At 41.9% G+C, this 26,670-nt stretch overlaps 1 protein-coding gene across 1 annotated transcript; it reads left to right on the top strand.

The window, feature by feature from the left end:
* Positions 1 to 2,615: 2,615 nt before the first annotated feature.
* Positions 2,616 to 6,203, top strand: LOC140711312 (protein FAM90A5-like). The gene is made up of 4 exons (XM_073014292.1): positions 2,616 to 3,064; positions 3,551 to 3,750; positions 4,210 to 4,318; positions 4,975 to 6,203. Exons 1-4 carry the CDS (start codon positions 2,942 to 2,944, stop codon positions 5,935 to 5,937), a joined length of 1,395 nt encoding a protein of 464 aa, XP_072870393.1. The 5' UTR covers positions 2,616 to 2,941; the 3' UTR covers positions 5,938 to 6,203.
* The last annotated feature ends 20,467 nt before the right edge of the window (positions 6,204 to 26,670 follow it).

Raw genomic sequence — 26,670 nt, 5'->3', positions numbered from 1 at the left:
CCCTCCCTGCGATATTGGGACTAATATCATACTCATCTTCCGTGAATATAAGGAGCCATATCACCGGGTGGCTGTCTATTCATTGCTATGTTGGGAGTCATGTCATACTCTACCACACTGGATATTAGGATTTGTGTCACAGGGTGAGTGTGCGCTTATTGCGATATTAAAACTAAAACCATGCTCTCCCTCCCTGGATATTAGGAATGACATCACAGATAGGTGTACACACCCTGCGGTATTAGGAGTAATAATATGATTAATTATTAAACACTAATGACCAATTTTAATAATTATCGATGACACTATTAATCTGGGAAGTAAACTCCCAGATTTGGGACGTACTTCAGAGGTAGAATATTCATCCCGTCTTCTTTCCAGATGCCTGAGCACAGGGCCTTTCCATGCTTCTCCCCCGATCCTAAGAGTAGCTGAGGTCGAGACTCACTGAAAGCTCTAGGTAAAGATATCCCACCATGCACAGGCTATCCCCGTTCTCTGACCTGGGAACAACTCTGACCAGGATTCCACATCTAGGAGGCCTGGGAACTGAGTGGGATTTTCTGAGCAACGCCAAATGGCTGCTCCCTTTCCGCCGCCGTTGAGGGTCGTTACCCTGGTTATCCAGATCACCTAGAAACTATCAGTATCCAGAATCAACAAGATCAACTCTCTGCTCCTCTGACAGCAGAAGGAGCATGACCAAAATGAACCAAAGAGCATGGCAGGAAACGATGTGACCGGAAAGCTCAGAGAACAGCCACAGGGGGATGTAAGCAGGCGTTCCCACCTGAATCATGAATAATTAATGAAGCGCAAATCCAGGGGAAATCGAGTTTCAGCAGGTGCAACTCATCCAACAGGAGATCGCCAGAGGGCCAACAAGATTCAGCAACTGAGAGTCAGGTGTAGAGTCAAGTGGGACGCGACTGGTTCCAAAGCTCTAGAAGACCATGGGGTCACTTGGACCAAGTGAGAAAATGCCCCCAGTGTGCTGGTTCACCCTTCCGACTCCTGCCTGTCTCTTCCCGTCCAGGGAACTTGGACCCTAACTCGTGCAGGTGCAGATGACGAAGGGCAGAATGAGGGGACGTGGCACCCAAGTTCCCCGACAAGAGAGTTCCACAGAAAGGCCGCTGGATCTTCGCAAATCCAGAGAAATGGCAACAGGACCCAAGGAAATAGAGCCCCACCGGTGTCCTGGAGACTCTTCAGGTATAATGCCTGGAGCCACAGGACGAGCAGAAAAAGGAGCCAGGCACCGAAGGACAAAGCGGTGTTGACTTTCTTCATCTGGGTTTCCCAGTGCAGTCCAATTCATGGTGGTTTCCAAGGGCCTCCTGGAGGAGAAAACACGTGAGGGTGTGGTCAGGGTTTTCTGCTGACGCACTTACTGTGGGGAAGAAGGAGAAGCTCTGAAGATGGATAACGACCGAGATTGCATGTCAAGGTGCACCTCCTTGATGACACTGAGGCCTACACTGAAATAGAGTAAATATGGTCCAATTACACTGTGTCTATTTTAGCACCTTGTTTAAAAAAAAAAGAAAAAAAAAAAGATGTAAAACCAGACAGGGGTACATGCACCAGTGCTACATACCTGACAGGAAACATCTATTCTTCAAAGCTTGCAGCTGTACAGGTAGGTTTTAGAATGTCTGTCCATAGTGAACATCGTCTTAGAGTGGGCTGGGCAAATAGACCTTTCCAGGTCATGTAATTGGATTAAGTTGATTAGGTTAGGGTCTGTTTCGCGTCAGGGGTCCAGAGGCAGTATAAAAGGCAACCTGGAAAGCAAAGGTCCCTCTCTGCCCCTTCCTCCGGCTTCCTGAAGGCAGCACCGCTTCCAGCAGGGCTGCTCCAGCACCTGCCCATCTGAGCGCCAGCACACCTGTCCATCTGAGCGCCAGCCGAGGAAAGAAAGTAGACCTGTAATTTCAGGTTAGTTTCCCTGAACGACTGGTTGTTTCACGTAATCCCTGAGGGGTTGGGGGAAAAGAGACAAAGGAGAGTGAAAGAAACAGATCACACTGGGGCTCGCTGATGCGATAGGATGTGTTCTCCTTACCCGTAATTCTTGGAACAGAAAGCAAGAAAACATTTCCATCTCCGTGCCTGGGATAAGAGCCAGATGGAAATGCAAAACGAAATTTACTCCAGCATGCTGAATTGGTGGGTAAATGGAAAAAGAACTTTGGAAAAGGGGTGGTTTGCCCTTTAGCCATGTAAGCAATTCATATGCCACTTGTTCAGCGTTTGTTTAGATGAATTTGTATGGCGTGTGTAAAATACCAGAAAAATAAATAAAGAGGGGCTGGAGCTAAAGCCAAAAAGACAGAGCAGGAAAGATCATCACCTGCTAGTGTGGTAGAGAGGGAGATAACTTCTCTCAATGAATTTGTGTTTGGAAGTTGCCTAATGAAATGGCAAGAGTAGCGATTTGAGTTCTGATAGGAAGCATCCCTTATCTCTGACTTCAAGCAGACCTGCCAAGGGTTGACATCGGCCATGCCCTGTAGCTTCTATTCTTTTGTCCCTCAGGGGAGAGAATCATTGTGTCTTCTACTGGAGTGAATGGTGATAGACCTAAGTCCAGTCTCCAGAATCAGTTGTTTGGTTGGGATTGAAATCTCAACTCCAACTCCACATACCTAGGCCGTGGGCCATGTGGCAGGCGAAGTTTACTCTTGGACCAGGTAGTCACGGCAGAGGAACACACAATATCTGAGGATGCACACACCACATTGTGATCCACAGATTTGACCGACAGGTGGTGAGGTCTCCTCATGACCACACCGTCATGGAATTAGCTGAGGGTTTCTTGTGGGTGTGTGAATATCCAATGTGCCTAACCATCGCTTTGTGTGTGTTTGTGTGTGATTCAGGTGACCCAACCATCAACCCCTGAAAAAGGCGGCCATAAAACGCCCAGGAGACGAAGATGATGGCACGTCGTGACCCCAAAAGTGGGGCAAACAGACTCGTGAGAGCCCAGACCCTCCAGAAGCAGCAGAGGGCCCCAGTTGGGCCAAGGGCTCCCCCACCCGATGAAGAAGATCCCAGGGTATGTCTAGCCCTGGAATCTTTTGGGTACCGAGGGGGGAGGAGGGGGCGAGTGTCACACGGTCCTCAGAGACTGGGTTGGATTCCAAAGAGTTCTGCCAGCACCACCCGGGTTGCTTTTCCCATCCAAGGTGGGCCTGGCTTGGGACCTCCTCCCGGCCCGACAGGTCCCTGGAGAGACTCTTGGGAGCAACCTCCCTTTCCACTCAGAATCCTGTGTAGCCAGGTTGGGCTGTGTTGTGGACATCGGGTTCACGATCGTCCCCGCTAGAACCCTGAGTCCTTCCTTTGAGAGTTCCTCCGTCACATGGGCTTTGGAAGGGAACATCGTAACCGAACCCTCCCGCCACTTAAGGGCCCCCATGCCGGTGTCCCCGCTTTGGAATCCTCACTCAGTTCTGAATTCACAGTCCGTCTCAATGTTGACATTGGATCACTGCCTGTGGCTTCAGCTCATTCACTGACATCACTTCCTTTCCACCCACAGGTCAAGTGCAAAAACTGCGGGGCCTTTGGCCACACGGCCAGAAGTACCAGGTGCCCCATGAAGTGCTGGAACGGAGCCCTGGTTCCCCAGACCCTTGGGAGAAAGGAAGGGAAGGAAAACCGGAAACCATGGAAGCCCCAGGTTCGAAGGAACCCTGGGCCCTTGAACAAGGAAAAGGGAGAGAAGGAAGCGAGACCAAGGTGAGCAGTGGGAGGGGTTTTCACCACCCTTAGGGTACTGCCACCTAAGGACACAGTGTCTCTGCACCCGCACACCGTGTGCCTTTCCGTCTCTGGAACAGGGAAGGAACGCTGCAGAGAAATAGACCAGAGCTCCATGTCCTCCCGGGTTCCCCATCCGGGAGCTCCTTTGGCTCTGGGAGATTCAGGGACAGTGGAGAGGCGGGGGCGCTTCGTGCAGGTTCCCCATGACAGGGGGAAAAGCAACGGAATCCAAATGACAGTCCTTACTTGGGAAGCCTAGAGGGCCACCAGCAGGACGGGAAGGTTGGCAAATGAGGGAAGGTGCAGAGGCGGAAAGGGCAAAAAAGTTCCATTTATGTATCACAAAACACAGAACGGGACTGGGCCCCAGACAAGGTTCTCCCTGTCTCCTGGGGAGAACCAGGGGGCAGGGCCTGAACTTTTTCTCTTCTGCAGGCAAGAAGACCTGCAGAGGAAGGCTCTCCTCCAGATCTTTTCCCGGACACCTCCGGAGAAGCTGCCGCCAAATCGAAAAGAATCCATGGAATCTTGTGATTATCTGAGGGTGAGTGTCACCCTGGGCCCCTGGTCTTTTTCTCCTCTAGGTCACCCTGGTTGATTTCCTTTCAGGTTCCCGTGTGTGTGAGGGGATCGGGGAACCCTTCTTCCCTGCCTTCTTGGGGTCAGGGACTCCACGATCCTTCCAGGTCCATTTGATTCCAGATGAAGGCATCTGAAGATGCCGTATTTCCTGTTGCTTTCTCTCTGTGCAATGATGGCAAGCCTGCCAACAACGTCTTCCTAGCGGCGTGAGGAAATTAGTCCCTCAGGGGCCCCAAACATGGAGGTGGCTCACCCCAGGAACATGCATGTTTTCAGAAAAGACGTCCTGGGAACCCTTGAGCCACCGACCTGCCTTCAGAAGGGCATTAGTCCGTCCCACTTCATGGAAGGCTGAGTGGAGGCGCTTTGATCCAGTGAATGACCAAGACACAGTCTTTAGAAAAATGGTATTCTCAGATCATAGCTCGAGAGTGCATTTTTCATGGGTCTTGTCCCGATCAGCACTCACCTTGAGGTTCTGTCCCTACTTCCAAGGACCACCTGTCCGTACCCTATTAATAATTTCCTGCTGTGTACACCTTGTCTTTGGATGTGGTTGATTTCCATGGTGGCTCGATGCTGAGGAACCTCTAACGCCTGTGATCTCCTTTCTTTCAGGTTGCAAACAGGCCAATGCCGGTCCACACAACTAATAAGAGGCCACGCATGGACCGTGCCCTCACTGATGGCTCAGCTACCAAAATGTCTGACACGGTATCCGTCTTGGCTTCACTGTCTCCCCTCAGAAAAACCAGTCTGAGCTCCTCGTCAAGTCTCCGACCAAAGGAACGACAGACAGGGGCTGTGGCCGACATCCCTCAGCCTGGAGTCAGGCAGCAGGGCCCGGAGCCTTTCGTCGTGGTGAAGCCGACACACAGCAGGCCTCAGGGTGGCTGTCGAGAAGTTCCCCAGGCTGCCTCCAAGCCCCACCGCCTGATCCGGGTCATCAGCCCCCAGGCACAAGACAAACGTCCTGCGGTGACCTCACAGCCCTGCCCACCAGCCGACACACACAGCTTGGGCCTCGGCTTCAATCTCAGTTTCAGGCCAGGAGCCAAGAGACCTGTCCAGGCTCCGACTCAGGCTTGCCTGAACTTCCCCAAGAAACCGAGAATGGGTCCCTTCCAGATGCCCGAAAATGCCATCCAGGGAGGTGAGCTGGGGGCCCCGGAGACTCTCCAACCTCCGCCAGCTGCAACCGAACTCAGACCAAGTCCGTCGCCCCAGATGAGCAAGGGGACACCCGCCCAGGTGCCCAGCAGCGACCGGCAGCCTCCGCACAGCAGACCTTGCCTGCCTACTGCCCAGGCCTGCACCATGTCCTATCACCCAGTGGCCAGCCACGATGGGGCCCAGCCTCTCAGAATGCTCTTTCGGAGACTAGAAAACGGATGGTGGAGCTCCAGCCTCCTGACAGCTACCTCGTTTCCCTCTCCTGAGAAGCCGGGAGCCTTCCTCGCTCACAGCCCTCATGTCTCAGAGAAGTCTGAGGCTCCCTGTGTTCCTGTCCCCCTGAGTGTCCTCTATGAGGACCTTCAGGTTTCCTCCTCCTCAGAGGACAGTGATTCTGACTTGGAGTGAGACTACAGGTGGCCGGGGCTCCATTGCATCCAGCTCCCATGATTTGGAGGGGTCTGTGGGACTGAGGAGCACAGAGCAGAGAGCAGACTGTGTGTGGTGCCTCCCAAGCTCCCCAGCTGTGGTGCTTCTGGGGATGTTGGAGCCCAGGCCAGGCAGGGACCACATGCAGAGACTCTGCCTCATCGAATTCTGGTGAGGGACATTGTAGTTCGCAGGGCGCTCCGGAAACCCACCACCAGAAGCTTCTGTGCCAGTGATTCGTTGCCTCAGAAACTGGTTGACGGTGACGCGTGGGAGTCAGACTTCCGCTGTGATGTCAGTAGGAAACTGGGGAATGACTGTGCATTTGCTCTCTAGATGACTGAATCAGGGAATAGTTAGGGAACCCTGAGAGATGCAGGCCTTCAGCTGTGCCCCGCCCTGACAGCAGTGTTTTGGACGCTGTGAAGTGTTCTGCACAAAGCGTTCTTGGGGTGTTTCCTCAGCCTCGAAAACTGGGCTCTGGAATGCCATTGGAAATAGGTGTGTTTAATTTGTTTTGAAGTGAATAAAATTCTCAAAAAGATGACATACTCTCTTTTGACTTTCATTCCGTGTTTGTGTGTAACTGATTTTCCAAGGGCTTGAAAATTTCTTGACTTGTCAGCAATCCAAGTCATTTTGTCTCCGAAACAGAGTTGATTGAGGGGACCGCAGGTCTTCGCAGGACCTGTGACTTCTTAAGCATCCACAGGGGCAAGAGAACCTCAGCCCCACTCTACCAACACGCACCTAGTCAAATTCCGCCAAGTGACTCTCACGCACACTAACACGTGGGGAGTGTTGCTTACACCATGAGTCCCCATTTGGCTCATGGCGATGCCACATGTGGGGTTTCACACGTATGTGTTGCACCGCAGTCCATTTCACAGTGGTAGAATAAATGTATTGGCTTTTTGTCGGGTTGTTGGAGGCAAAAGCCTGTGATGTTGTTGGTTTTTGATGGGAGAGTTTCACTTTCGAAAAGAAAATACTCTGAAAATGGAGGTTGTCCTAGATTGTATTTCAAGGTGAGTCTACTTGATGCCAGTGAAGCACATTTTGGCATATAATACATATGGTTATATTATATTTTGTCTATATTACCTCATTTTAAAAAACCGTTTTGTGAAAAATGTCAGAGTTAGATATACCAATGTTCAATTTCTGATCACGTGTCCAGAAGCACTGTACAATGCAGCCTAGAATGCAAAATTCCCAGCCACTTCTTTGTTGAACTCTCTGCAGAGCGGCATTGCATTCAGGGATTTTCAAGGTGCACTAGTGTGGCATGAGCTGGTCTTTGGCTTCCTGCTGAAGTTAGAATCCTGCAGATTGTTTAGGGTGGTGTCTGCTTGTCCCATCTTTCCAGGTCATCATTAACCTTTCCTTGGCACCCACGTGGACTCAGAGCTTACCTAGAGTCACAGGCAGGTCTGGGAAGCTGCCCTTGAGCCTTTGTGCAGTCCATGATGGTTCCATGCCTCTGATCCGCTGGGGCACATTCTGCAGAGGGATGGGCTGGCATAAGCTGTCCCTGCCTTTCTGAAAATCACGGAGATTCCTGGTACCTGAAGCCACATAGAAATATCGTGGAGTTTCAGGCAGGACAAGGATGCCATTCACAGGCTCCTGTTCTTCCACTTAATGGCAGCAAGAGTGATTCCTGGGTTTCCTAATTGACTTCAAAACAATTTTGGTGACTTTGTTGTGTCAATGACCACTCCTGTTTCTGTGGCATCCAGTTCACCTGTAAGGTTTTTGGGGATTATGTGGAAACTCGTGCGTTTTTCCAGAGCCTCACTTCATCCTGAATGCTCTCAGGCATGCACAAGCAGATCCCTGCCTTGGTGGCATCTTGGAGCATTGCAGGAGACCCCTTAGGTCTAGGAGGCACTACGAGGTCCATCAGGAATTGGGAGGGCATGTGTCTGCCCATCTGTAGTGTGAACTTCTATTCACCTTCAGAATGCAGATTCTTCCTGAACTAATAAATTATCTTCATCTTGGTGTAAGTAGCCACAAAAGAATAATTCATATTAACTCCATGAATAAAAATAACTGAAAATCAACAATGAAGTTAATAACAAAAATGTTAATTATTATAATATTGATAGTAATAATAAAACAAAGGCATTAGAGATGAGAGATTCCCTTAAGTGAAGGACAATGTGAAGATATAGGGATACATGAGTTGTTTGGACTCAGACTCCAATGAAACGTGTTCCTCAAAGGCAAAGACAAGAAGCATAAGGAAAATACAAAGTTCATGGATGACCACCTGGGCTACCTTGGAACTCATGTGGGAACACTGCAGGCAAAGTGTACCTCGTCTTGGGACTGCCCACCACCCAGCCCCAACTCACCTTCATGAGGTAGGACAGCAGGATAACGAGGAAGGAGTCCATGCAAGGGATGCAAGACTTGTGTCACACCTGACTCAAAGAAGCACTGCTTATGACAGATGTTCATCTCCTAACACTGTGGCACCTCTAACTGCCTGGCTGCATGTCTGCCCTCTGTTCTTCTTAGGTCACAGGAGGGACAGACATTACTGTCCACCCTTCTGCATACAGAGCCATGGGAGGACGTTATCCTTGTTGCTTCCTCTTTGGAAAGGGGCAACATACATGGCAGATGCCATTCTCTGTCTCTTTGGAAAACTTTGCCAGCACATTTAAGGTTTTCTTCAGCCACAGAAAGTCACCTGCTTCAAAGTCTCACCCTCCACAAGTGGCAAGCACACAATTATTAATGGAGGCAAGGGATGCATAGACTTTGCCATTTGATTCAATTGGGACAAATAGGGGAGGCCTTCTTAGCTGAACAGCTCTGTCTGTGCAGCCAGTTGACAAAGTCAGGCTGCGTTGCCATTAGACTTGTCCCTTTGCACAGAAGGCTTCCCTCTAATCCTTTCTACAGATGTGGATCCTGACGTTACTTCCTAATAAACATCCTGCACACTAAACTTCATCTATATCCAGCTCCCTGGGAACCAAACCTGTGACAAAAGTGAAAAGTTTCTAGGGAAAATATGGTTTCCTTATCAGACAGGGATCAAATTCTGCTGAGCTAGAACATAAGGTAAAGTCTGATGCCATCTCATGATTTTTTTTATTAGGACATTACCACTGCCAGCAAAAATTATGTGCATCAATTCATGGGGACAAAAATCATATTGGAGTGGGATGAGGTTGTTGTGAGTTGAGGAGAAATTTTGACGAATGAACTTTACCCTCAGTTGAGTTCAGGAGAGGAGATGAAGATGAAAACAGCTGGAAATAAAAGATGTCCAAAAACATTTTTCTGGTTTTTTAAAAATCAAATTTCAGGTTGGGAGACACTATATTTAAATTCTAAAAGGATGTAGCATACTGAGAGGAAATAACAATAGATAAATTGTCCTTTTTGTAAATAATACACTTTATGGTACGACAGGAGACCAAGGGGCACAACACAAATTTGGAGTTAAAGAAACTAACAGACATTCTCGATACTCAGCAGTTATGGCAGAGATGCCGGAATGATGGATGTCCATGTAGCAGTATTTTTTTTTTTTTTTTTTAGACATAATCTTGATCTATAACCAGGCTGGGGTGTAATAGCGTGATCTCAGCTCACTGCAACCTCCGCCTCCTTGGTTCAAGAAATCATCCTGCCTCAGCCTCCCAAGTAGCTGGGACTACTTGCGCACCACCACACTCAGCTAATTTTTGTATTTTTAGTAGAGATGCGGTTTCACCATGTTGGCTAGGATGGTCTCGATCTCCTGATCTTGTGATCTGCACCCCTTGGCCTCCCAAAGGGTTGGGATTAGAGGTATGAGCCACTATACCCGGCCCATGTAGCAGTACTTTTGAACGTAATGGCTGAAAGCATCCACCTCCAAACTTATGTATTATATTCGCAAAAGAGTACAAACCATGTAATGAATTTTAAGGGGAAGACAAGCCTGTGGGAATTCAACAGCCATGGCAATGTTTTGAACTTCTTTTTATTAAACATATAAGAAGTAAGTGAAGTTCAAGACCTAACAGAATTGCCAGGAATTATTTGAAGAATTACCAAGATGACTTAGACACTATGAAATCCTTACGATGCCCTCTGGTGGAGTTTCCTCCTGGAGCCAGTGATTTTAAGCCAGAGGCAAATGTCTCTGCAGGCATAAGAATTCGACCCAAATGTACTCTTCAATTTTAAATGAGGTGACAATAAAATGGCTTCCTATATAGTAACAACTTTTTTTTTTCTTTCAGACAGTCTTTTTCTGTTGCCTAGGCTGGAGTGGAATGGGGCACTCTTGGCTCACTGCAATCTCTGCCTCCTGGGTTCAAGTGATTTTCCCACCTCATCCTCCTAAGTAGCTGGGATTATAAGCATGTGCCACCATGTCTGACTGATTTTTGTATCAGCAAAATTATTTCTGGGGTGGAGAGTTAGGGACATTTATTCTCCCACATCCAAAAACGTGTTCTCCAAATGATCTGTCAATAGAAATAACTGATACCTATATTTGCTAACCTATCTTTTTCTGTCTTTAAATTCAGAACTAGAGTGTGGAAAAGTTATATTAGGAAGGTTTTCTCAATTTTCAACACAAGTGATGGGCTAGGCACTATTCTAGGTGCTACAGATACACATTCACATAACCACAATAGTTTTGCCTTATTACCTCCTACATTCTAATAATGCACCAAAAGAAAAGTATAGATTAGCTTTTTGTTTTTTTGAGATGAAGGTTAATTCTATCACCCAGGATGGAATGCAGAGGCGCAATCTCAGCTCACTGCAACCTCTGCCTCCTGGGTTCAAGCGATTCTCCTGCCTCAGCCTCCTGAGTAGCTGGGATTACAGGCATGTGCCACCATGCCCAGAAAACTTTTGTATTTTTCAGAAAGACGGCTTTCATTATGTTGGCCAGGCTGGTCTCAAACCCCTGGTCTCAAGTGATCCCTGCACCTCGACCTTCCAAACTGCTGGGATTATAAGCATGAGCCATAGTGCCCAACCAAAGAGAATAGCTTTAAATAGAAAGCATGAAAACAAAAGAAACGTATGCCCATCAATTTTATACTGTATTTGGCCAGGTGCAGAAGACCGACTTGTAGTATTGTAAGGGAATAAGGTCAGTTCACATCTAATTGTTTGGACAAGTCACCAGAAACCAAAAGTTGGAGGAGTTGTATCTTTTGAGGTGGGTTGCACAGGCAAGCAGCAAGTTGCTATCTCTCCAAAGTCCTAAACTGTTCTATGTCTCCTACTGTGGAAAAATGCATCTTCTACTTCATTTCAATTTATATAGGAAAATGCTTAATAAAACTAATAAGGGCTACATTCTTGGGACACAGCTAGACCACACATATACTGAATCTTGATTCTGGAAACACATCTTGTTCAATGTAATTGGATTTTCATGACAACAAAAATGTAACCCTGACACAATATTGGAGAGTCAAAAGGAAAGGACATTTTGGATTGAATTTTTTTATTTTAAAAAATGTCCTTGAGTTCTATTAACAATAGCTAAAACCTGGGAACAACTCAAATGTCTATCGAGAGGAAATCGATAAACAAATTATACGTATATTATAGAGTAATATTGGGCAATAAGGGGGGATGATCAACTCTATTAATCAACATCTTGGATCAATATAATCTTTCTCACCCTGAGTGTGGAAAGCTAAGCTAAAAAGTGTCCTATAATATAAATAAATGTGCACAAAATTCTAGAACAGACAAACCTAATATAAGCTAAAAAAAATTCAGAAAAGCCAGGTACAGTGGCTCATGCCTGTTATGCCAGCACTTTGTGAGGTGGGTGGATCACATGAGCTCAGGATTTTGAGACCAGACTGGCCAACATGCTGAAGCTACTCCGTCTTTACCAAAAATACAAAAATTAGTCCAGTGTGGTATTGTGTGCAGGAACAGAAAACCAAATACTACATATTCACCGTTATAAGTGAGAGCTAAACATTGGGTTATACATTGCTTAGCTCTCACTTATATGGAAACAATAGACACCGGAGATTCTTAGAGGGAGGAGGGAGGGTTGGGTACAAGACCTTAAAAACTGTCTATTGAGTATTATATTCACTATGTGTGTGATGAGATCATTCATACTCTAAACCTCAGTGTCACACAAGACATCCATGGAACAAACCTGCACATGTATCCTCTGTGTATAAAATTAAAATTAAAAAACTAAAATGAACAAACAGATATGAGTAGGAATTTCTCAAAAGAGGAGATACAAATGGACGATATATATATAAACAATTCTTACCCTCTCTAGTCATCACGGGAATGCAAATGAAAACTACCATGAAATATCACTTCACACCTGTTAGAATAACTATTATCAAAAAGATGGATGATAACAAGTGTTGGTAAGGATGTGGAGAAAAGGGAGCCTTTGTATACTGGTGGTGGGAATGTAAATTAGTATGGCCATCTTGGAAAATAGTATGGAGGTTTCTCAAAAAATTAACAATAAAAATACCATTTTGTTCCAGCAATCCCACTTATTTTATATATATATATATATAAAACATATAATATATATATGAAGTTATTGAAATCATTATGTGAAAGAGATATCTGCACTCATATGTTCCTCTCAGCTCTATTTACAATAATCAAGATATATGAAGAAGACACACATGTTATCATTCATTCACGGACGGATGAATTAACGTTATATATATATATATGTATGCACAATGGAATATTATTCAGTATTATATAATAATGAAACCCTGTCATTTGTGACAGCATCGGTGGATCTGAAGGGCATGAAGTCATGTGAAATAAACCAAACACAGAATGAGAAATATTGTATGATTTCACTTGTATTTGAAATCTCAAATAAACTCAGAAGCAGAGAGTAGACTGGAGGTTGCCAGGAGCTGTGGTGCAGGTAAATGAGTAGGTGTGATTATAGTGCAAAGTTTTAGATATACAAACATAAATAAGTTCAGGAGGTCTAATCTACAGCATAGTGCTTATAGCTATGAATGCTGTATTGCATACTTAAAATATAATAGGAGGGTGAATTTTATGTTAATTGTTCTTACTAATAGAAATAATAATTAGAATGGGAGGGAGAACTTCAGGAGGTGATGATTATGTTTATAATCTTGATAGTAGTGATGCTTTCACAATGTATCCTTATCCTCAAACTCACTGAGATACACACATTAAATAGGTACAGCTTTTTGAAAGTAATCATATCTCAACAAAGTGTTTTTAAGGGAGGTTGGTTAAAAAATTTAAAAAGGAAGGGTAGATGTTCCTTTGCCCTTCTCTCACACCTTTTTTCTTCCTGCTGTCTAGAATTCAGAAATAATAGGTGGGAATTTAGCAGCCAATCTAGGGTATTTTCTAAAGTATAGCAGAGCAGATACCTGGAAGGGACCTGCATCCCTAATGATATTAGAAAGTATCTGTACTAGCCCTGAATGGTGTATCTACAGGTTAATTTTAAGTGACAAAGAAATCAACCTCTGTCTTGTTTAAGCAACTTCATTCAGGCATTAATTTTATAAACATGTAGAGAATACATACTCCTTATGAGCAGAAACAATGTTTATAAATAAAACAATGGTGATAAATAAAAGAAAATAAAAAGCAGTGAAACAAAGTGGTTTAATAGCTATACATAGTTATTTTGTTGAAAGATTCTGCTGCTAATATTATGCAATATTTTTGTATGCTGGTGCAAGTAAGGAAATTTACATTGTCTAATAAAAATTATTTATCAATTTATAAAACAGTAAACATTTCATGGAATGGGGCTAAGAATCTGCATTGCAAAATAACTTTCAGTTGATTTTATGCACAGTAATTATTGAGAATCCCAACAGATCTGGACCTACATAGGTGCTATCAAGACTTAAGGAAGAAAATTTCCCTGACTCTATCCACACCTCCAGTTAGTAACAGATCTAGAGATTCAGAACTCAAATCCAGACCTCCTGCTTCCATGTGCAGTGGCCTTTCACTGTCCTGTTTCGCTTCACTTGTTGAAGAGGATTTGAGAACAAATGACCACATGATTCAACTCTCTCCTCAGCTCTGAGGAATATAGCCCTGTCCTGGCAAACAAGAAGCTCACACAGTAGTAGAGGAGGCAAATAGACATTCACTAATCTAGCATACAAGCAGTAGGCACTGTACCATAAACAAGGCACTGTGGGGGTTCAGACCAGGAGCAAAGCAGGGATTAGCAGGGCTAGTAAAGTCTGGGAAGTGTTAACAAAATGTCTAATCATTAACTAAACCAAATGGTTTCTCAACATGGCCTAATTAATTGTAACTTAATATAAATGGTTGGTTGTTCATAAACCTTAACCTTTTGCCAAAATATTTGTAGCTTATGTTCCCATTTAACAAGGTTTTCTGGTCAAAACTGCACCCACATCTTTCTAATGAACTTAGTGTCCAATAAAACGTGGACTTTCAGTCATCCCATGAAGGTGATTTTACATGCATAGTACATCTCTGTCTGCGAATATGCCTAATGAGGTATGGAAGAACACTTATTATCCAAACAAAGATATTCCACTGGTGCTAGAGAGCTACAGACGGAAGTTTTTTCTGCCTACTGGAAATAAAGCCAAGCTTTCTTCTTCCTTCAGCAGTGAGGATTGCTGTCCTCCTCTTTATCTTTCTCTCTCTCTCTCTTTTTTTTAATGGGCAAAACTCTACCAAATAACAAGATAAACTTTGTGTAAGCCTTGGTAAGAGCAGAGTGTCTGACACCTTATGGTGCTATAATACTCAAAGCAAAAGCAAAATCATCTATGACCAGAAAAGGGAGTCACAGGAAATCTAGAAGACTTATTGGCCAAGAGACCTGTAGCCTCGTAGTTCATTAGCTCTCCATAAGAATTCTCACGTGAAATGAAGTCAGTGGTGGTTCAAGTGCTTGAAACCCTCATTACTCTACCTCTAAATGTGAATTAATTAGGCAAGTTTACTAGCAGTTACTAGACCTCAAAAGCAAGAGAATCAGGCATTATTCTACTAAATATTGTTCTCCATAACTCCTCTATTTTCTTTAGGAAAAGCTAGTTAGCCTAAGACATTTGGCATAAGGGCTATGCCAAAGCTATGTTGGAGTCAGCCAGGAAGGATTCATGGGGGTCTCCTTGAAAATATTACAATAATCGAAGAAATCTTCAACCTATTGCCCCTCAGTACTGTTGGTCCCTTGTACTTGATTTTTCCCCTTAAGTTTTATTCCAATTTCTAATATTATCATTCCCTCTTCTTTCTCAGCAACTAGTCCTCCAAAGTAGAACTTAAACAATGACCAGACATGGCCCTGCAACAGAGCATATCCTTCTACATTTAGCATGCAATCATGAATCACAGGTATAAGACCCCTTGAACAGACATGGTTTTGGTGACTACATGTAGGACTTATTGCTTTTACCCAAGAAGAGGATCAGACATCCTAAGTAGCTCAGAAATTTTTCTGGAGCTCTTGAATGTGTAGAGGCAAGAAAGATTAAGCAACCTGTTGCCTCACATGAGGCATACTATCTTCTTATGTTTTCTTTTGAATTCAGGATTTCAAGGTTGGGGAAGGAGTGGGAAAGTAGCCATGGACATGTGAGAATGTGCATGATCCTTTTACATTGTCAGGAACGGTTAAATTCTATGCTTTATGTTATTTGCTAAAAGACACTTTCCAAAGCTTTCAACAGAAAATATAATGGCACACATGCCTATTCTTGGTGAACCCAGACTTTTTATCTAGTCTGTGATAGTCAATTCGAAGGACTGCTTAGTGTAATGAATCCTTCAAGTTGTAAAGATGAAGGGCAGTTTTTGGACAATTCCCATTTTGCTGTAGGAAAACTAATCTGGAAGAAGTAAAAGGGAGAGATTGAAGTGGGAGAGAACGGAGGTGGAAAATGAGTTCAGTTGATCAAATATTTGTTAAGCACCCACTGTATGTCGGGCCCTTACAAGGAAACAAGCAAAGAACAAAAGCATGTGATGGCCTTGCTCCTAAGAAGCCAGAGGCCAGTAACCTGGATGGCTATAGACCAGAAAAACGTTCACAAGCCCCTACAATACAGCACTGGCAGAGGATGAAGAAGAAGTTTCTTTCTATGAGATAAATAGCATACAACCAAATAAGAAAGCCAAAAGTTACACAAAGTTCAAAAACCTAAGACACTAACCTTTAAGAGATCTGATTGTCGGTGGTGACTTTGGAAGGAAAGTTATTATTAGGATTATTTTAGTACTAAGAGTTTTGAGCTGTCTATCCAATATTTTCATCTGCACCTCTGCCTTAGTAATACTGTCTGTGTGTGTGCGTGCGTGCGTGTGTGTGTGTGTGCGCGCATGCGCCTTTTCATGTGTTTGAAATATATTATCTATACCACACTCCACATAGGTTTGGGGGTTAATTAAAAACAGGCTGATCTGAATCTATACTCTTGGGGATGGGGTTAAGCTACTCTACCACATTGTGAAGAGTTGATATGTAAGAGACTCTGAACATCTTATAAATTATCTTTAAAATGTTTCCTTTTTTGGGAAGGGAAGAATAAATATTTGTAAACAAATGCAGAAATATCTTTACCTAAACAAAAGAACAGTTAGTTAACCTTGTTGTGATTAGCAGAGAGGATAGCTGCAGACACTATAAAATCACTCAGCAACAAGATTTGACAAAACCTTAAAGATGGCTCTATTTTTCCTGTTTTATACAGGAAAATATTAAGGCCCTGGGAATTGAAGTACTTTTCCCGACAGTGGAGTAAATGTCAGAGTCAAGGTTGTGTTTTACATCTCGGTTTCCCCACACATCCCACCCTATGGTTCTGTTGTACTGTTCCTTTGTGTGACTCCTCAAAGCCTGGTTAAAGGTGATACCGTATCAAATTGTATTAACTCAGTAGAACAAAACACCAGGGAATTGATTTATAAGTGTATTAACCTTGTGGCATTACTGAAGACCCATCTGATTAGTAGTTATCAAGTAGTCACCCTGGCTAAATACATAGGTTTGATTTTTAATTTTGAAAATGAAAAATATTTTAAAATATATGTCTTACATCCATATCTCCAGGAAATTTTAATCAAGTTTTAAAACTTCCAAATTTAGATAAACTCATGTTTTTTGTTGTTTTAATTTTCACTCAATGAAAATAGAAAAAAACTAATTGGATAGAACGGCACAGCAGAAGCATTACTTATCGCCAAAAATGGGATACAACAAGACTGAAGAAGAAAATGCAGGACAGTGCTTAAAAAAGCAGTCTAACGAAAAGTGGGGTCTCCTCAGGATGTCCTTAGGTAGACATTGCAGCAGAACTGCAAAGTTTTCTTTAGAAGGCTGGGGAAGAGAGGAGGAAACAGAGAAGGGGCCAGAGTGGAAAATAGAATGAGGCTCCGAATACCAAGCGTTAGTGCCGTCCCTATCACCTTCCTCACTTGATCACTGGGTGATCTTGGGCAAGTTTCTTCCTTTCCCTCAGCTCATTTCCTCATCTGGAAGGTAAGTCACTAGACAAGATAGCCTTTGATGTTCATTGTAACTCTCACTGATCTTCCCCAAGCAAATAGCTGGGAAAGACACTATGCCCACAATGTGCAAGACACAAGGTTTACAAGCAAAGAACAAATCAAAACAAAAGATGTTTTAAAACCCCTAATGTCACTTGAATTCTTACAACTAAGCAATGGTACATCATACTTTTACAAAGCCCTTCTGTGATTTCATTTTTAAAATCATTTCAAGTTTTATTTTACTTCATATTAAGATAATGGGAGATAAAGTGTTACATGGGTTCATGCAGAAATATATGTAAGAGACACAAAAATCCAAAATAGGTAATTGTTATGTTAGTTGTTCCCTTTACTGAGGGGGAGCAGACAAAAGAATGTTAGAAAAAGCTTCATAAAGTGGATTACATAGAATGTGCTTTAAAAGAGTTTGGTATTTTATTGAGTGGGAAAGAGCAATATGAGGAGTTATTGTTCAAGGGTTAAAGCTATGCAAAATGAGTCAATTACAAAGATAGGCTCTAAAATATAGTACCTATAGTTATTACTGAGGTATTTTGTATTTAACAATCTGTTAAGAGGGTCGATCTTACGGGTTCTGACAACAACAACAACAACAACGGCAACAACAACAATAAAGGGACGTAGGAAACACTTGGAGGTGATGGATATATTATTACCTGGATATTGGTTGTGGTAACAAGAGCAATATCTATGTGCAAATTTGCCAAACTATGTCCGTTAATTACGTACAGTTTTTGTATAACAATTTTACTTCAGTTCCTACTATATTGCCTGGCAAACAATACTTTATACTTAAAGTAAGAGCAATGATTATTGCATGTGTATGTTGAAAATAATAAAGAAAGCAGGTGACAATAAGACATCCTGAGTCTTTTGGAAATAAATAGCATTCACCTGCTTTCTTATCCATTGAGATATCACCACATTTATGTACTTGTGTGTCCCTGGAAGTTTCTTGTGGGAGATTTAGTTATTCTCTTTTCGTTAGGCTCTACTAACCAAGAACAAATCACAGACTCAGACAGCATCATAAAAAGGCCCAGACCCACGATGTCCAGAGACTCCAGGCTCAACCCACATTGATGCTGGCCCTTCAGCCATGAGACTCCATTTGCTTCTTCTTATTCTCCTTCTTTTTTCAATTCTTTTATCCCCAGGTAAGTTGGTAGCTGATTACTACAAGGTTCTGCAGATTAGAAGGCTATATCCCTGGCCAGACAAGATCCTAGAATCAGTCCTGTGGGTTCAAGAACCTCATATTTACAGCTTCACTAGGATAATAATAGGGAAAAATAGAAAAGAGACTCATTTAGCAGTAGCTCCTGTTGATAAGATTCCATCCATGTTTTTTGATCTAGTGAGTGGATATAATAATGGATGCTGCTGAAATTCAATCCTTGTCAGATCAAACTGCCTACTTATAAATTTCCATGTCCCACCAAGGCATCTCAAGATACAAAGTAAGAATACAACAGAATGTGACCTCAATGAGATGTCTTTGTGGGACCTGGAAATTTATATGCAGGCAGTTAGATCTGACAGGATTGAATTTCAGCAGCATTTATTATTATATTTGCAGAGGTTGCAGTGAGACAAGATCACGCCATTGCACTCCAGCCTAGGCGACAGAGTGAGATTCCAAAGAAAGAAAGAGAGAGAGAGAGAGAGAGAGAGAGAGAGAAAGGAAGGGAGGGAGAGATGGAGGGAGGGAGGAAGGAAGGAAGGAGAGAGAGAGAGAGAAAGAAAGAAAGAGAGAGATAGAGAAAGAAAGAAAGAAAGAAAGAAAGAAAGAAAGAAAGAAAGAAAGAAAGAAAGAAAGAAAGAAAGAAAGAAAGAAAGAAAGAAAGAAAGAGAGAAAGCAAGCAAGCATTAGTGAGGGAGAGTGAGTGAGAATGAGTGTGTTTGGGCCCCTACTGATGATGCTAAACTATCACAAGCCCACACTCAGCCTTTCAACATTTGCTGGAGATTCACTTGTTTCCTTGTTATTTCCACCAAGGGCAGCTTCCTCCTGCTTCCGCTGCTGCAACTCAGCTAGGCACAAAGCATCTGTGGATCCGTTCTTTTTTCAGCAGGGCTTCATCACTCCGAATTTAAGTTAATTAGCTTTTTTAGAGACCTCGGTTCTGTGTTTTAAAATGAAATCTATGATCTATAGATTATCCAGCTTATTCTCTTTGTCAGGGCAAGAGCATTTTTCTATAACTTTCTAAATTCTAAACAAAAGTAAAAGTTCACTTCTTTTCAGAATCCCCACGTGTTAGAAAGTGTTACTATTATCATCAGTTTAGTGATATTTATGGAATTCCAAGTTGACTCTAATATCAGCTTTTGGGTTAAATTCTTTCTTTCTGATATGTAGCCTTTGAAATTTTATTTGCTGCAGATCTCTTGGTAGTGAACAATTTTCATTTTTATCTGTCAATTTCATATTGTGATTTTTGATCTTGAAAGACAGCATTACTGAGTACCCAATTCTATATTAACAGTTATTTGCTCTCAACATTTGTTGATACTAGTTTACTCATTTTTAGTTTTTGCTTTACTATAATAATCAGATAAATATTATTTCATTATAAATTATCCTTTTTTCAATGTTTGTATGGTCTGGTGTTTGGTTTTAATGTTTTATAATTTAACTAAAGTGAGTTTATTTTTATATCATCTGTTAGAAATATATTCTTTGAATCAATGGATTTATACCTTTTCTTAATTTCTTTTTGAGAATCTCTTGAAACGGTGAATCCTTTTACACTTCTCTCCCCCCATATTTGAATTAAATAAATGTTAGACCTTGTGTTTCCATGCTACATTCTGGGTATATCATTTAAACATTTTTTTTCTTCACTAGTTATCCTCTTACCTGTGTCTAATATATCATTAATAACTTGCATTTATTTTTAAATTATTTTTTGTTTCAGACCTGCCTTTTTTTTTTTTTTTTTTTTTTTTTTTTTTTTTTTTTGGAGATGGAGTCTCGCTCTGTTGCCCAGGTTGGAGTGCAGTGGTGCGATCTTGGCTCACTGCAACCTCCACCTCCCGGGTTCAAGCGATTCTTCTATCTCAGCCTCCTGAGTAGCTGGGACTACAGCACCTGCCACCATGCTCGGCTAATTTATATATATATATTTTTTAGTAGAGACAAGGTTTCACCATCTTGGGCATGCTGGTCTTGAACTCCTGACCTCGTGATCCACCCATCTTGGCCTCCCAAAGTGCTGGGATTACAGGCATGAGCCACCACATCCAGCCAGACCTGCCTGTTTTTTCTATCATCTATATTGTTTTACTATTGTTTTTACATCTTTGTAATAGTAGATTGTTTCTTTAAACAATTGATACATACCTGCTTAATTATTTCTCCACATTGACGATTTCAATACATCTAGTATGAAAGGGTCTAGATATGCTATTCATTTCATTAACTTTCATTCATGGTGTCTTGCTTACCTGATCATTTTTAATACTGAACTCATTGTTCATCCTTAACCTGACATCATTTTATGGTCTAAAATGAGAATGCTATTATCCAGACTTACTCTGGGAAGCTGACTCAACGCTTTAACTCAATATAGAAGTTTCAGCATTAACAAACTGGAACTTCTGATGGCCCAAGAGTCAGTAGTACCATCATTAGCATTACTGATCATAGCAGATCTTCCCAGAGGATCTGGGAAACCTTCACCCACCTCCATCAGCTATCCAATACAAAGTGCCCACTGCTCAAGCTCCAATTCACAGACTATTTTTGTGTTTGAAAGAGGAGATATTTTAAGAACTTGCCTAACCATTTTCAGGGATAGAAATGTTTCAAGGAGATCCTCTACTATATATACGTTCTATAGCAGCAGTCACTTGAGAGCAGCTCACTTGCAGTCATGGCCAAAAGCCTAAATCTTTCTTTCATTCTAGTCACACCTATTTTGTATCTTTTGGGGATATCTCAGATTCAGATGCATTCATAGTATTCTATGATTTGCGACACTACTATAGATTCTTCAAAATGTTACAACATTCCAGTGGTATTTTGGGAGGTATAGAAGGAGAGGAAAAACAATGGGCTCAAGTCTCCTCTGACTTCTCTTCTTACAATATGTTTCATTGTTCAAAACTTTTAGAACTATATTAATACAGCATTGACAGTGGGAATTCTTCTTTTCCTTCTGACTTTAATAGGACTGAAGGAAGTGTTTTGTTATGAAATTGCTATATGGGTTGTATTCAGATAAATTTTGACTTTATAAAGGCAATATTCTCCTCATTATTTTTAAATGCTTACCAGGATTCACAGTATTATTTTCAGGTCTCCCTGTTTAAAGACATATTTAAATAACTTGATGACTTGGATATAGTATATATGTTACTCTGCTACAGAAACAGAAAAACCACCACCAAATTATATTCTAAGATACTTGGTACACCAATTGCACCATCTTTTTTTATCTAAGACATTCAATTCTTCCACAGGTGGGAGCACATGAATTAGCATCATTTACTACTTGTAGCTTTCACTACAGACTTTCAGACTTATGGTGCCTAAAAGAAATAGAAAACTTCTGGGTTTAAAAGCTACAAATAAACAGAGGAAATATACACTATTTTGAAAGTACCACTTGAGTGTTATGCATGTATTTCAATATTATGTTGCTAATTTTAATTGTTCAAAGTTAAAGAGCTTAAACCTCCCCCTCATGCATTCCTGAATCACCCATTACTCCCACACATACGTTGTTCGATACAGCATAAACCTAAGTAAATAAAGATGTGGCAAAATGAAAAAAATAAAATAACGTTATACCATTCTCATCTGTGAATGGCATCAGTAGACAGATGTGAATAAAAGTAATGTGATTATAATTTTAAAAATCATATTTAATAGGATCCATTTATTATTAAATGAACATCAGGTTACTTAATGAATAATAAATCTTTGACACAATGAAAACTCTTAATGCAGAGTGAGACCAAAATGAAAGTAATAACTGTTTTTCTCCTAACCCTTGCTTTAGTTGGTCTTTCCACCAGACTGTCACTTTATTTTAAGAATATTATAACACCACAAAGCCACCAGCTTTACCATTAGAGAGATCCTCATCAAATTATCTTTGTTGTAATAAAGGTCATCTGGAGGAAATACTGGTCTGGACACAATAATAAATGTTAAGCTTTCTAATATTTTTCACTTTTAGACACAAATTGAAAGGATCATTTATAATGTCAAAAATATACTTTTTTCTAACTAATCTATCTTATGACTAAGACACTATTAGCAATGAAAGTAGATAGAGCAAATCTAAATGTGGAGAGAAAAAGTAATTTCCACTTATGTTTGAACAGATGAAAGCGCGAATAAATTGAAAGCCTGAAATATTAGCTTGGGGGAATAAAATCACTTGGGGGAGCAAGAGCAGGATATACCAGCCTTTAACTCTACCCTTCCCCCAAGAAAAAATATATAGATAGCTATGTACAAACCAAAATAGCGCTGGGAGGGCTCAAGGGACCACTTAAGAAACTACAGCAACACAGTGAAGCCAAAAAAAAAAAAAAAAAAAGAAAGAGAAAAAGAAAAAAAAGGAGAGAGAGACAGTGAAAGAAAAAAAAAAAAAACCGAATAGCCATATAGAAAAAACAACTGCTGAAATCAGCATTCAGCATACCTGAGAGAGCAGAAACATCTTTTTTGGCTAGGAACGAAAAAAGCAGAAAGTGACTATCAGTATCAGCCACAAGGTGGAACCACCATGGCCCTCAGTAACCCACTCTGGCAGAAGACACTGGCATTTTTGCCCTGTGGTAAGCAACAGCCATTTCTGAGAGAAAACCCAGAGGAAAAGATGAAGATGTACCATCCCCTCCCACATCCCTTTTCCCCCACCAAAAATACCGTGACTGTTGTACCAAACCTGGATCGGAACTACTACCTTTCTTAATCTGCATGTGTCTCTGACATATGAGCAGCAACCATTTCAAAAGCTCCCACTTAAAAATGCTCATACTAAATTTATTCTGTTACTTAAGAGTATTTATGGATTTACATTCCAGTTGTGGACTATCTCACTGGATCTTCTTTCCTGCAGTAAGAGGTGGTTTGGGTGCTGCTGAAGGTCATTGTCTCAATTTGTCTGGTGTTTGCAAAAGAGATGTCTGCAAAGTAGTAGAAGATCAAATTGGTGCCCGCTGAAGAAGGATGAAGTGCTGTAGAGCATTGTGGATTTTAATGCCAATTCCAACACCACTTATCATGTCAGATTATCAAGAACACCTTAAACCTAAGTTGAAACGAAACTGACGTAAAATAAAAATACATCAAAAGTGAAGTTATTTGCATCTAAGAATATTGAAATACACAGATTAAGTACTTCCATCTTGATAACCATCTTGTATTTTCACTTATCAACATAAATGAATAAATACTAATTTCAAATATACGCAATACTATTTCTTTGTGAGTCATTAACAGATCTTAACAAAACCTTTAAAAATGAGAAAACTGTTACTTTTGTTTTCCAAGATGGTGGATTGAAGGCATTGTTAGCCTGCCTCTTGCACTTTGAAAGACAAAATGGTGTGTAGAGATTCACACTGAACTTTCTTTCAAGAAACAACACAGGAATTTAACAGGAAAATTGAAATAAGCCACAGACCATTTGAAAGAAGCAGCAGGACGCAGCTTACACCATAAGCTAGGCAGAAAATTTTGAGTTTCCAGGGTGTTAGATGGGGATAAACTGACTGTAAGATATACACTTCCATTGGGAACTCTATCAATCTAGGCCATAGGGGAAGGCCTTAATCCTGCTCAGGGCTGGAGTTGATTTAGTGAAGGGTGACGAGTATATGAGGAGTGGCATTGGGATGTGCTTTGAGTCTCCAGCACGTTCCCAGTTTCTGGCAGGATGGAGGGAAGCCATTTCTGATACTACCTCAGAGAGGACCTCCCAGAAGTCTGCCAGCTAACTCAAATGGTGGTCACAGGTTGAGAGAACCTCCCAACTGAAATGTTTGATATAATTTTCTGTGGGGACAAACTCCCCAGGCCAGAACTGAGAGGTGAGTGGGACGTGTGATGCAGCAGCAAGCACAGGAGCTGGATGCCCCTGCTCTGCAGGTGGATCAGGAGGGGTTTGGCCTGAAGGCTGCAGTTACTATCTCAATAGGAGAGGCTTATGGTATGGGTCAGTTTTGAGCTCTGAGTTTAGACTTCTTGAAACTTAGCTAACTACTCCCAGTGGAACACTGTGGGTGTGAGACCTGCCTTGCCAAGGGTGTGGGAGCTGGATGGGGCTTACTGCCAAGCTGCTACTCCCCATTCTTCATATGGACTCTCCTTGTACAGAGGCAGAGGCAGCTTCACTTCTCTCTGGAAAATTACCCCAGTGGCCCAAGAACTGCCTTCCGATTCCCACTGGAGCCACTGCTTGTCCCACACGTAGAGAGCCAGAGCATCACTTTACCTGACCTAGTTCCCACCTGGTTTTGCTCAACCACCTACCCTGGTAGATTAACACAAATAACAGAAGAAACTTTTAGAAGCCCTTTCGCTCTACCCGTTCCCTGAGACACCAGAGTACCTCCCATGGGTAACATAAGGCAAGTCCAAATCTCACCACTACCACCACAGCTGGCAGTCTTTTGCAAACACCACTCCTGGCTAAAGGCCAACTGACACAGTCCATTAGAGCATCTTGAATTCAGAACATTCAATGTCATGACAGGCCGGGGAGCCTCCTCTGCCTTAATTTGGCTCTCTATCACACATTCACACACACACACACACACACGCGTCACACACACACATCAACCTACTGGCAAACCGAGGTAAACACACACACACACACACACACACACACACACACACACACACACACCCCTGCTCAATTCAGGCCATTATCCCTGATGAACATCGATGCAAAAATTCTCAGTAAAATACTGGCAAACCGAATCCAGCAGCACATCAAAAAGCTTATCCACCACGATCAAGTGGGCTGCATCTTTGGGGTGAAAGGCTGAGTCAACATACACAAATCAATAAATGTATTTGATCACTTAAACAGAACCAAAGGCAAACACCAGACAATTATTTTGATACATGCAAGAATGCCTCTGATAAAATTCAACATCCCTTCCTGTTAAAAACTCTCAAAAAACTAGGTATTGATGGAACGTACCTTAAAATAATAAGAGCTATTTCATACAGCCAATATCATAAAGAATAGGCAAAAGCTGGAAGCATTCCAATTGAAAACTGGTACAAGACAAGGAAGCCCTCTGTAACCACTTCTATTCAACATAGTATTGGAAGTTCTCGCCAGGGAAATCAGGCAATAGAAAGAAATAAAGGGTATTCAAATAGGAAGAGAGAAAGTCAACTTGTCTCTGTTTGCAGATGACATGACTTCCTATTTAGAAAACCCATCATCTCAACTGAAAAACTTCTTGAACTGATAAGCAACTTCACCAAGGTCTCAAGATACAAAATCATTGTGCAAAAATCACAAGCATTCCATTACACCAACAATAGTCAAGTAGAGAGCCAAATCAAGAATGAACTTCCATTCACAGTTACTATAAAGAAAGTAAAATACCTAGGAATACAACTAGGAGTACAAGGGATATGAAGGACTTCTTCAAGGACAACTGCAAACCACTGCTCAAGGTAATAAGAGAGGACACAGACAAATGGAAAAACATTCCATCCTCATGACTAGGAAGAATCAATATTGTAAAAATGGCCATACTGCCCAAACATTATAGATTCAATGCTATATCCATCAAAATACCGTTGACATTTTTCACAGAATTAGAAAGAACTATTTTAAATGTCATATGGAATCAAAGAATACCCCATATACCCAAGAAAATCATAAACAAAAATAACAAAGCTGGAGGCATTATGCTAACTTCAAACTGTACTAGAAGGCTACGGTACCAAAACAGCAGGCTACTGCTGCCAAAACAGACATATAGACCAATGGAGAAGAGCAAAGACCTCAGAAATAACACCACACATCTATGACCACCTGATCTTTGACAAACCTGACAAAAACAAGCAAGGGAGAAAGGATCTCCAATTCAGTAAATGATGCTGGGAAAACTGGCTTGCCATATACAGAAAACCAAAACTTGACCCCTTCCTTACACCTTATACAATAATTAACT

Source organism: Chlorocebus sabaeus, unplaced genomic scaffold (genome assembly GCF_047675955.1).
Source record: "Chlorocebus sabaeus isolate Y175 unplaced genomic scaffold, mChlSab1.0.hap1 unalloc_scaffold_601, whole genome shotgun sequence".
Classification (NCBI taxonomy): Eukaryota; Metazoa; Chordata; class Mammalia; order Primates; family Cercopithecidae; genus Chlorocebus; species Chlorocebus sabaeus.
This window is presented reverse-complemented; position numbering and strand designations above follow the sequence as displayed.

What these genes read in the sequence shown, in the direction of transcription:
- LOC140711312 (XM_073014292.1), top strand. Translation starts at nt 2,942, where the DNA reads ATGATGGCACGTCGTGACCCCAAAAGTGGGGCAAACAGACTCGTGAGA. An exon ending in CCGATGAAGAAGATCCCAGG is followed by an intron (nt 3,065 to 3,550) that starts GTATGTCTAGCC and finishes TTCCACCCACAG; the next exon opens with GTCAAGTGCAAAAACTGCGG. An exon ending in AATCTTGTGATTATCTGAGG is followed by an intron (nt 4,319 to 4,974) that starts GTGAGTGTCACC and finishes CCTTTCTTTCAG; the next exon opens with GTTGCAAACAGGCCAATGCC.